This window comes from Carcharhinus amblyrhynchos, chromosome 23, assembly GCF_965287045.1.
Source record: "Carcharhinus amblyrhynchos chromosome 23, sCarAmb.v2.hapA, whole genome shotgun sequence".
Lineage (NCBI taxonomy): Eukaryota > Metazoa > Chordata > Chondrichthyes > Carcharhiniformes > Carcharhinidae > Carcharhinus > Carcharhinus amblyrhynchos.
The window spans coordinates 27,714,825-27,726,299 of NC_137346.1; the positions used below are offsets into that span (position 1 = coordinate 27,714,825).

Sequence of the window (11,475 nt, forward strand, 5' to 3'; positions counted from 1 at the left end):
CCAACTAGCCACAGCAATGTCATCCAATTCAATTTTTAAAGCTTATTTTATTAGTGTTACAAGCAGGCTTACATTAACACTGCAATGAAGTTATCCCCCAGTCACCACAGTTCAGCACCTGCTCAGGTACACTGAGGGAGAATTTAGGCTGGCCAATGCACCTTAACCAGCACATTGTTCAGGCCATGGGTGGAAACCAGAGCACCCGGAGGAAACTCTCAGACATGGGGAGAACATGCAGACTCCACACAGACAATGACTGACGTTGGGATTGAATCCAGGTCCCTGGCACTGTGCGGCAGCAGTGCTATTCACTGTGCCATTGTGCCGCCCATCAACACAACCTAGGAAGAACTCGTGTCCCTTCCTTCTATCCCAGAATAAAAACAATAATGCATCTCACTCAGTTACTCAGATCACCAGTGCATGATAAACACACCCACATTCTGAATCAGAAAACTGAAGCACTGACTACTTTGATGACCTTGAAAGATTTCTTTAAAGTTAGACACACATACACAAACCTTTGGCTGCCTTAATACACATTTTTATGTAAATTCACATGACTTGTGCACTGGGAAATATTACAAACTTTTTATTTTAGAAAAAAGCATTTCCATTGCTCTGAGTACTTGAATGTTTTCCTGCAGGAACACACAGTGCTGCATCATGGGAAAATGGAATTTCAGTCAGGCCCTCCCTTACACCAAATGGGCCGCACCAGAAAATTCTGCCATGACTCAATCAGTAGCATTCTTGCCTCTGAGTCAGAAGGTGGTGGGTTCAAATCCCACTCCCAATCTTTCAGCACAAATGTCTCGGCTGACTGATCACCGTGGGGGTGATGTCCTTTGGCTGAGATGTGGGCGGGTAAGGTCACATGGCACTATTTGGAAGAGGAGCAGGGGCGTTCTCCTTTGTCCCAGCCAATATTTATCCCTCAACCAACATCAAGAGATTTTCTGATTATTATCACAATGCTTTGGAGAGGGTACATTGGAGGTTTACCGGATTGTTGCCAGGTCTGGAGGGTATTAGCTATGAGGATAAATTTGTTTTTTTTTCACTGGAACAACGGAAGTTGAGGAGTGACTTGATAGAGATCTACAAGATTATGAGTGGATGGACAGAGTGGATAGTCAGATGCTCTTTCCTTGGTAGAAAAGTCAAGTACTAGGGGACATCAGTTTAAGGTGTGTGGGGAAAAATTTAAAGGAGATTTGCGAGACAAGTTTTTTTTTCCCCCACACACAGAGGGTGGTGAATGTCTGGAACGTGTTGCCTGGGGAGGTGGTGGGCCCAGATACAACTGCAGCATTTAAGAGGCAACCAGACGAATACTTGAATAGGATGGGAATGGAAAGACACAGACTCCCTAAGTGGCTATGGTTTCAATTTAGGCAGGCATGATCGGCACAGGCTTGGAGGGCCGAAGGGCCTGTTGTTTTTTTTCTTTGCTCTTTGCGGGAATTTGCTAAGCGTAATTTGGCTGCCACATTACAACTGTACTTACATTTATAGAATTCCTACAGTACCAACTATGCAACCCCTAAGCTACACATCTTGGCACATTAAGGAGCAATCGAGCATGGCCAATTCATCTAACCCACAGGGCTTTGGACTGGAAACTGGAGCACCTGACGGAAATCCACACAGACACGGGGAGAACGTACAGACTCCACACAGATAGTGACCCAAGGCTGGAATTGAACCTGGGTCCATGGTGCTGAGCGGTAGCAGTGCTAACCTCTGTGCCACCATGCCCATTTGAAAAATATTTCATTGGCTGTAAAACACTTTTAATCATTTTGAGGTCATGAAAGGTGCTGTGCAAATGTCACTCTTTCACGTCTTTCTCTTCAGCTCCAGCATGCAGCCAAACAGCCTTTCACCACCTCAGACTCCATCTGCCCTTGTCTGTATCTGTGTTCCAACTCAAACTCCATTTCTAACCTTTGCTTTTTGTATTTCACCCGCAATTGGGAAAAAGACTTTAATTTCTCCCTAGCCAAGTCTAAGAGAAATTCTGGGTTCAAGTCCCACCCGAGGACTTGCTGGCAACAGATGTGTTGATAACATGGCTAAACAGGTCGCTTATCCATCTTTCCAACATGCCTACAGTAGGTGCTAAGAGCAGGGGGTTCCTGGTCAGCCATGCTTGATGTGGAGTTGTGCCCCTCAAGCTCGATCATCTGGTGACTGACTGGTGATTCTGTTCCAGGCTGCCTTGTGTGTTACTAGACAAGAGAAGCTCCTAAGTCTAGCCAAGGCTCAGTAGGAGCTCTCTTGCCTCAGGGTCAGGCAGCTCAAGTTCCAGTCTACACATTTGTGCACATAATCTCGACAGGCTCAACACTGCAATATTGGGGGAGCACCGCACTGTTGACGGTGCTGTCTTACCTAAAACAGACCTTCAAGCTTGTGAACACATTGCTGTCTAAGGGTCCTTGCAAATTGGTTGCTGCATTCCTTACATCAGAACAGTGACTCCACTGGCTGTGAAGTGCTTTGGGACATTCAGAGGTCACAAAAGGACACAGTATAAACACAATTTTCTTTCTTCACATCGCCTCACCCTATCTGATTTTCTGGCAATCCACTTTCATCTATTATGTAGTCACTTTTCTTATTGTTACCACCTCAAGATAAGTTTGCTCAAACTAGATGATGTAGGTACAGCATTTCCCCACCCCCCCTCCAAAACATTGTCACTGGGGAGCAAGTGTAATCAGCTATGGAGTAACTGTTCACCATGTACAATAAAAAAGTTACATTCAAAGCACTAGCGCACTCCAGCCTACCAACTGCCTCTACATTCCGATATTATTAATCTATCTTTCATACCTTCTGCACCCAACTGTGGCACCTCTTCTCGAAGGATCACAAATCATTCACAGGCTTTCAAAAAAAACTGCTATTATTGTTTCAAGGCCCCCCTTCACATTCACAATCCCCTCACATTCACTGCAATCCCCTTGCTTGCTGCTCTCTGCATTTCCCAATCTTGTACTTTTCCATAAGCTTGCAGTGGACAAGACAGTGAGCCTCTGGCCGCTGCTGCCTTGCTGGGAACACTTTTTTGCTCCTGCTCTATTTTCTTTTGGTTCCTGCAATTACAAAAAAAAACTGGGTTTCCGCCTCAAGTCTGTGGTTTCAGTAAACGTCCCCCGAGTTCTGGCCTCTTCCTATACTAACTGTAGGGAAAGGAAAAGCGGCGGCGGGGTGGGGGGATCTATTTTTCAAACCTACACCAAAGCATACTGTGTGCAAATGTAAATGAGCTGCATAATGTCGCTTATTTCAACCGATTAAGTAAAGGGCAGGGAGAAATCGATCCAAGACTCGGTGCACATTCATGCATTTGAGTTTGCACTGCTGTACTGGTCTGCATTACAAAATGCAGAGAATCAGTAACGTAAACCAGACTGCCACTTGCTATGAATCAGAGCCCATAATGCCGGATTGTCAGCCTGTTTTGTGTGTGTTTTCTGGAAAACTATGGTGGGGACTCCTGCAATGCAAGGAAAGCAGCTGGCAGCAAACTTTACCGCAGCTCATTGTGCACAACTCTTAAGGTTTAAACTAAACCAAATCGTACCTTTAAAAACTTTTTTTTTTGCTTGCACGATGCTGCTTGAAAAAAGGTTTTGCTTTAAAAATATGTGCAGTGCTTTTAACTTTCCGGCTACAGTGTGATTGTCATGTAGCTGAAATAGCAAGGGCAGGGTTTTAAATCTTTGGTTCCGCCACGGCGAGCCTGGAAGCAGAGACCGAGTTCAAGCAATGGTATTTTTTAACCGGGGGGGTGTAAGAAAGCCGCAGAAGAAGCATGTTAGTGAACTAAAGCAGTGTGATTTGTATAAATATCAGGGCTTAAATTAAGCAGACACACAGTGGCCAGGCTCTAAATCCGAGCCAATATCCCAGAATGTCTGAAAGTTATTAGTTTCCAAAAGACAAATGAGACCTGCTCTCTGAAAACAAAGGCGATGAAACTCTTTTTAAGCTGCACAAACCTGAAAAACAATTGGATTTGTCTTAAACAAAAAAAATCTAAAAATTAACTACTTAAAATTCTGATTTTTTTTAAAGGGGGTGGGTTGATGTGTGGGGGTCGTCTACATGAACCCAGCCCTGGTTGCTTGTGTGCGTGAGATCCAGGTGTCATTGCAATGAAACCTCGCTTTCTCTGCTAAATCCAATGTAGATTTTCCCCCAGAAAGCGCCACATTCAATGAAACGGCTGCCTGGATATTGTCAACCCCCCTTGTGCTCGATGTCCTCTGCCCTGCTCACAGCGGCTCGCTTCCAGCTCCCCGGAATCAGAGAAAAACAACCATCGCTCGTCCCCCTTTAATCATCTCCAACACCAGCCCTCTCCCCCCCCCCCCCCCTTCCCTTCCTGCTCTCATTTTTCATTTTAACTCCACTTTCCTGCTGTGGTACCATTACATTGTCTATGGGGTTCACAATATTATTACACCGTGCCCTGCTAAATAGCTAGGTTGCTGGCTTGGGGGGGGGGGGGGGGGGGTGGTTGTAAAATAACAGTTCCAATCAATGCTTGCCTGTTCCCTACTCGCCAGCTTCCCCCCCCCCCCAATGTTCAAAGCAATGACATAACTCTTGTTACCCCCCCCCCCTTTACTCTCCCCCGGCGCAGTTTCAATTTAAAGGCAGGACTGTAAAGAGTCTCAATTGCCTTTTGTGTTCCTTCCCCAACGCCCCCCGCCCCCTCTATCCACCCACATCACCCTCTAAAAGCCCCATGCACTTACCTTGTCTTTGAAGGCAGGAAAGCAAGTTTTATTAATCCATGGGTAAACAACTGGATACCGTCCTTGGCTATACTTGCTACTTTCAGTCTGTGTTCTAAGATGTGCAACTCCATCTTTTCCTCCTTCTCATTTGTGGACCATCTAAAAAAAAAGCCTGCCAGCACAACCCTTCCTTATATGATTCCTACTTGATCTGCAAATAATGGCTTTTTTTTTCTCCCCCCACCCGCCCCCCCAAAAAAAAAGTTCCTTGGGAGGAGGCAGTGGGATTACAGAAGGGGGAGAGAGGAGGAGGTTGGGTGGGAGAAAGGCAGTGCTGTATCAGCATGCAGAATGATGATCCCAGCAGTATCACTGTAGCCCCGCCAGCTGGTTACACTGTAACAAACAACATCCCGCCTGGCCCGCACTGCGCATGCCCCGCCCGCCCCGCGCATTCTGGGACTTGTAGTCCAGCAGCGGCGCGCATGCCCAGAGGGGTTGGCTGCAATGCCTATGGAATGCTATGTTGGGGTAAACACAATAAGAAGTCTCACAACACCAGGTTAAAGTCCAACGGGTTTATTTGGTAGCAAAAGCCACAAGCTTTCGGAGCGCTGGCTGCTCCTTCGTCAGGTGGGTGGGAGTCCTGTTCACAAACAGGGCATATAAAGACACAAACTCAATTTACAAAATAATGGTTGGAGTGCGAGTCTTTACAGCTAATCAAGTCTTAAAGGTTCAGAAAACGTGATGGAGAGAGGGCCAAGCACAAGTTAAAGAGATGTGTATTGTCTCCAGACAGGACAGTTAGTGAGATTTTGCAAGCCCAAGCAAGTTGTAGGGGTTACAGATAGTGTGACATGAACCCAAGATCCCAGTTGAGGTCGTCCTCATGTGTGGAACTTGGCTATCAGTCCCTGCGCTGTCGTGTGTCGTGAAGGTTGTGAAGGCTGGAGGGAGCAGGGCTGCTGTAAGAATGTTTTTTTTTCTCTCTCCAAAGGCCTCCTTGCCGACAAAACAAACACGATTTTGCATTTTACCAAATTGCACCTTTGCAAAATCTGTCATCACGCTTTTAAAGTGCACCTAGCACTTTAAAATGAGACTGTTTCTATAACGTCAGACCATTGAATTGGTTGTCTCACCTTTCAAACATTCCCAAGGTCCTTCAGTGCTGCATATCTCATCTGAGTTCTTCCAAAAAAAAGCAGCATGCTCCCCCAGCCTGTTCTGTGAAATATTGGATGGAGTTGTGAAACTCTATGCGTTCTCAAAACTTTGTTTTTCCAAACTCGTAAACATGTTTATTTCATCTCCCTTTTAATGTTTCATTGATCATTGCTCAAGAATATGGCATTTAATTGACTAGATTGCTTCAGACATTTTAAACATTTGCACATGGCACAGTGGTTAGCAATGCTGCCCCACAGCGCCAGGGAGCCAGGTTCAATTTCCGGCCTGGGTCACCGTGTGCACAGAGTCTGCACGTTCTCCCTGTGTCCGCGGTGGGTTTCCTCCAGGTACTCTGGTGTCCACCCATTGTCCAAAAAACGTGCTGGTTAGGTGCAATTCTCCCTCAGTGTACCCGAAAAGCCACTGAAGTGGGCGACTAGGGGATTTTCACAGTAACTTCATTGCAGTCTTAATGTAGACCTACTTGTGACGCTAATAAATAAATGAGTACATTTGTGCAACACTAAATCATATCAAAAAATTGTTTGTGTGCACTTCAATGAAACCTTTATGTACCATGACCTGAAAATGAAGAATAAAATGAAGAATGGAAAATGTTGTTTGCTAAGATGTTTATTGTGAAAAACATAGATTTGTAGGCATGTTTAGTAACATCCCCTAAAAGTTTAATACATTTTAGTATTGGCATAAAAATAAAGAATACTAACAATTAGTATTTGTAAAGTGGAAACAAAAATCATTTAGTGTCAAATTTAAAACCTGAAAGGTCAACAAGCATTTTATTGTTGTTGGAAAAGAGAGACAAAAAACAGAAAAGGGTGCATTTATGTAGCACCTTCCTAAACCTCAGGTCATTTCAAAACACTTTAAAACCAATTAAGTATTTTTGAAGTATCCTCATTTATGTATCATTGAAAACATGATTGGAAATTTATGGGCATCAACTTTCACAAACACAGTGGCTGGAATTTTCTGGCTGTGCTCACCCCAAGCCCAGAAAATCTCACCTGAAATCAATGGACCTTCTCTTGGTCTGCCTGTCCCACCTGCTACAATTCCCATCATGGGCTGGGTGGGAAAATTCCACCCAATATGTGTTTTGAACTGTTGATTGAGGGGAAAAATATTGACAAGGCCACATACTCTGTCAATCACAGGCAGGAATAGATCATTCAGCACATCTGAGTATCTTCTGCCACTTAATTAGGTCACAGTGAATATAAAATTAAAATACTGCGGACAATGGAAATCAAAACTAAAAGCAAAAAGTGCTAGAATTTCCAGCAGGTTGGGTGGCATCTGTGGAATGAGGAACAGTGTTAACAGTTCAGGTCATAAGATCATAAGACATAGGAGCAGAAGTAGGCCCTTCAGCCCATTGAGTCTGTTCTGCCGTTTAATAAAATCATGACGGATCTGTTATGATAATCTGATAACTTTTTTTTCAGAATGGGTCATGGTTGATCTCATCTGTATCTTAATTCCACCTACACACCTCGTCACTGACAAGACAATGACCTACTTAATAGAAAAGTTGGAAAATGTTAACTGATATAAAACATAATCTGAACCAGGAAATTAAAAGACATTTAGTGGGGTACAGTAGCATTGTTGTGTTCTTCTGCTGATATAAAGGTACCAATTGCTCATAAGAGATTGGGTAAATAATTGTGGGTTTATTCATTTAGACCAGGCACATGAGAGTAGGTATACATAGGTAGAAAGCTTGAAGACATCAACAGCAAAGCTATGTACATGTGCTCTGCTCAATAGCAAAAGTGAAACTAAGACCAGATTGCACCGCACACTTCTTTTCTTGAATTATTGTATCGTAGAATCCCTATGGTGCAAAAGGAGGCCATTCAGCCCATTGAGCCTGCACCTCAACAACAATCCTATCCAGGTTATATCCCCGTAACCCCACTGCTAACCCCCTGATGCTAAGATGTGGAGATGCCAGTGTTGGACTGGAGCAGACAAGATGAGAGGTCACACGACACCAGTTTATAGTCCAACAGGTTTATTTGAAATCACAAGCTTTCAGAATACTGCTCCTTCACCTGACCTCTTACACTGACACTGAAAGGCAATTTAGCATGAACTATCCACCTAACCCACACATCTTTGGAGAGTGGGAGGAAACCGGAGCACCCAGAATAAATCATGCAGATAACGGGAGAATGTGCAAACTGCACACATACAGTCACCCGAGGCTGGAATTGAACATGAGTCCCTGGCACTGAGAGGCAGCAGTGCTAACCAGAGATGTCATGTTGCTATCACTTAAAGGCATATTATAACATCCCCTTTTCCTTGTGTAGAACTTCCTACCTTTCAAATAAGTATAACTATTAACAATACTTGTTCATCTTTAGTTACCATTGCTTTAATATATAGAACTGATGAATCTATGAATCTCTAAAGTGTAGATGTAATCTGCTTTTATGCCCAGATCTTAATATGCAACCTTCTCTGGAGGTCTCTTTAATGCTTCACAGTGACCTGTGGGGCTGTCATTCTTTGATGTTGTTTCTGGTTTCATTTGGGATCTTGTCCTCAATGCAATAGGACTGGAAGGTGGTTGGGGAGCTGGAATGGATCTGATTTGTCCTCAGTGACCCCTCACCATTGTGCCTTTCGATGCAATGACTCCATGGAACTTTGGTTCCCAGTGGTGACATGGTGGTTAGCACTGCTGCCTCACAGCACCAGGGACCCGGGCTCAATTCCGAACTTGGATGACTGTCCGTGCGGAGTCTGCATGTTCTCCCTGTGTCTGCGTGGGCTCCTCTGGGTGTTCCAGTTTCCTCCCACAGTGCAAAAATGTACAAGTTAAGTGGACAGGCCATGTTAAATTGCCACTTGATGTCCAGATGTAAAGTTTAGGTGGATTAGTGGGGTAATTCTGCACTGCAGGAATCCTATGATTCTATGAAATCCTTGTTACCTTGATTGTTTGCTATATATTTCCTGTGGGATCCTCGATATGAACTAGTTGCCCCAACTATAATCTGGGCATTTCTGTGTTCACATTTTTATTGTGCACATTAATGAACTTCCCTTGTAGTATTAAATGTCGCTCTCTTATTTCTGAGAGAGTAGAACGGGTAATAGTAGGTAGATTGGTATGCAGTGGTCTGTCAAACATGAGCTTTTCCACTGCTGGAATAGTTTTGTTAAAAGTATTGCTCTGGGATGTAACATTGCAATGTGTCGACCTTACTTGGTCTGTCTGCTTTTGAGAAGTAGCAATTTCACCACACAAATCATTCATTCAGCTAAGCCATTAGATCTTGGGTAAGGAGGAGGAGAATTAGTGTGATCAAGATTCCACTTCTCATGCATATCTTAAAATGGCTTAGCACTAAATTGTGGACCATTACCCATAATGATCTCTCTCAGCGCACCAACTCAACTGAAAATGGCACTTAGTGTCTGTGGAAGTTGTTCTTGATGTATTGTGCAACTGGTGAATAATGGGGTGCTTGGTAAAGTTGTCAATGATGACAATGAAGTCACTGGCGTGGGCTTGGAAGAGGTTCGATGCAGCAATGTTCTGTGTTCTAAGTCGAACCTTCCATTCACTTAAGCGGGGGAAATTAGGGTGGGAGGTGATGACCGAGTGGTATTATCGCTAGACTTTTAATCCATGCAACTCAGCTAATGTTCTAGTGACCTGAGTTCAAATCCTATCGTGGCACATGGTAGAATTGGAATTCAATAAAGAATACCTGGAATTAAGAGTCTACTGATGACCATGGAGCCGTTGTCGATTGTTAGCTAAACCCATCCAGTTCACAAATGTCCTTTAGGGAAGGAAATCTGCCATCCTTACCCAGCCTGTGACTCCAGAGCCACCAGCAATGTGGTTAACTCTCAACTGCCCTTGGGCAACTAGGGATAGGCAATAAATGCTGGCCAGCCAGCGATGCCCATGTCCCACAAATGAATAAAAAAACCAGAGTGGGTTCTCACTCTCTGACTTGCCACGCTTTATGAGATGCAATGACCCAGAGTGCCTGAATGCAGAGACCACAGGAAATTCTGGCCCTTAAGTTCCCGAACTTTTCCGGCACAGGAGCTATCACTGCCTTGTCCTGACCCACTTTCCCGATGTGCATGCTTTTCCACTAAGAGTAACTGTTTATTAATTGGCATTGGATTTTCTCTGCCATAAACCGAGAATGTCAAAATCAATTGTAGCTATACTGTCACTCCAGCTGAAATCAGCTAATTCAGCACAGATGGGGAATCAAATCTGGGCACTTTCTGTTCTGTGAAGTTAAGTTAAACACTGCTCTTAACAGCAGAGTCATCGCGAAAAAAAAAGTGACTTAAAAATAAACAGAGCAGATCAGTTAGATGTTGACAAAAAAGTGGAAAATAAGCATTTAAATCAAGGAAAAGATTGACAAAAGAAGGCATTTGGTAAAAGAGTACTTCATTTTATTTTTTACAGTCTGAGTGAGAGTGGGGGAGGGGCAGATTGGCTGCTTTTAGTCAGGTTCAAGGCCTTTGGTCAGGCTTCAGGCTGATCTTGACTGATCCTGGAACTTTCTGAAATGTCATGTCACAGACTGAGGTGAAAGTGACATTTTTCAAAGTATCACAGCTAAAATAACAACATTCAGTCTTCCAAAATGGCAAGTGTTTTGCCATCTGGGAAACAGCAACAATAAAATGTGTGTGACATTTAATAATCGGAAGAGAAAGAAAGCAGTAACGGCTGGCTAAAGTTAATTAATTTGTAGGTAAGATTGAAATAAATTAAACTATCGAATAAGTCTAATTTGCACTCGTAGGCTTCTTTGTTGTTCAGTGAAACCATTGCCCCATCAGTGAGATTTTAGGATAGTGAGTTGGATTATGAATGATTGAAAGAAGCATAAGAATTTTCCAACAGAACGCACTGAAAGCTGCATAAAAGAATGAAGTAAGTGGCCAACTCAGGATAGAAAAAAGATTTGAAAGGTTTGTTTTAGACTTTACATAACAGCAATCAGGGAAACCGAGAGAAGCTGTGTTAGTAAGACTCACGGAGGTGTCTCTCCCCAGATTAATGAAGTATGTTGAATTCAGGGGACGTGAGATAGATTTAAATTCATTGCTGTTGCTTAAGAGGATAAAACATATATTCTGATATTAGTGTCGCATTCAGAGAAATCAATTTCAAAGTGGATGGGGTAACTGCAGGAACTTCTGTTTCATTCCCCCCCACTCCAGATTCATCCCATTCTTCTCTTCCTCTCACTGTTCCCCTCATATTTTATCCACTTTGCAATTTTTAGGCTTTTTTTTATCTAACCCTTTCCAATCCACCACCTGTTTCTCCTTTGTAGATTTACTGGGTGGGATTTTCTGGCCATGCTCAACCCAAAACAGAAATATCCTGCCCAAGGTCAACAGACTTCTCTATGGTCCACACCTCACCCACTCCGATTCCCGTGGCATGCGGAACAGGAAAATTTGCCCCACTCTGTCCTAATCACTGGGTTGAGAGTTTCTTCCTGCCTGTCTGCAA

The 11,475-nt window shown here is 43.6% G+C and overlaps 1 protein-coding gene across 2 annotated transcripts in view; it reads right to left on the reverse strand.

The window, feature by feature from the left end:
- LOC145357334 (cytosolic arginine sensor for mTORC1 subunit 2) overlaps positions 1-4,986 on the reverse strand; it is a 228,527-nt gene extending 223,541 nt beyond the window's left edge. For both annotated transcript variants that reach the window (XR_013889285.1, XM_080210588.1), the window contains exon 1: positions 4,779-4,986. Coding sequence is in view for 1 of the 2 variants with exons in the window: in XM_080210588.1 (XP_080066714.1) it covers positions 4,779-4,891 (113 nt within the window). In the remaining variant the exon portion in view is untranslated. The remainder of the gene's footprint in view (positions 1-4,778) is intronic.
- Positions 4,987-11,475: the final 6,489 nt, after the last annotated feature.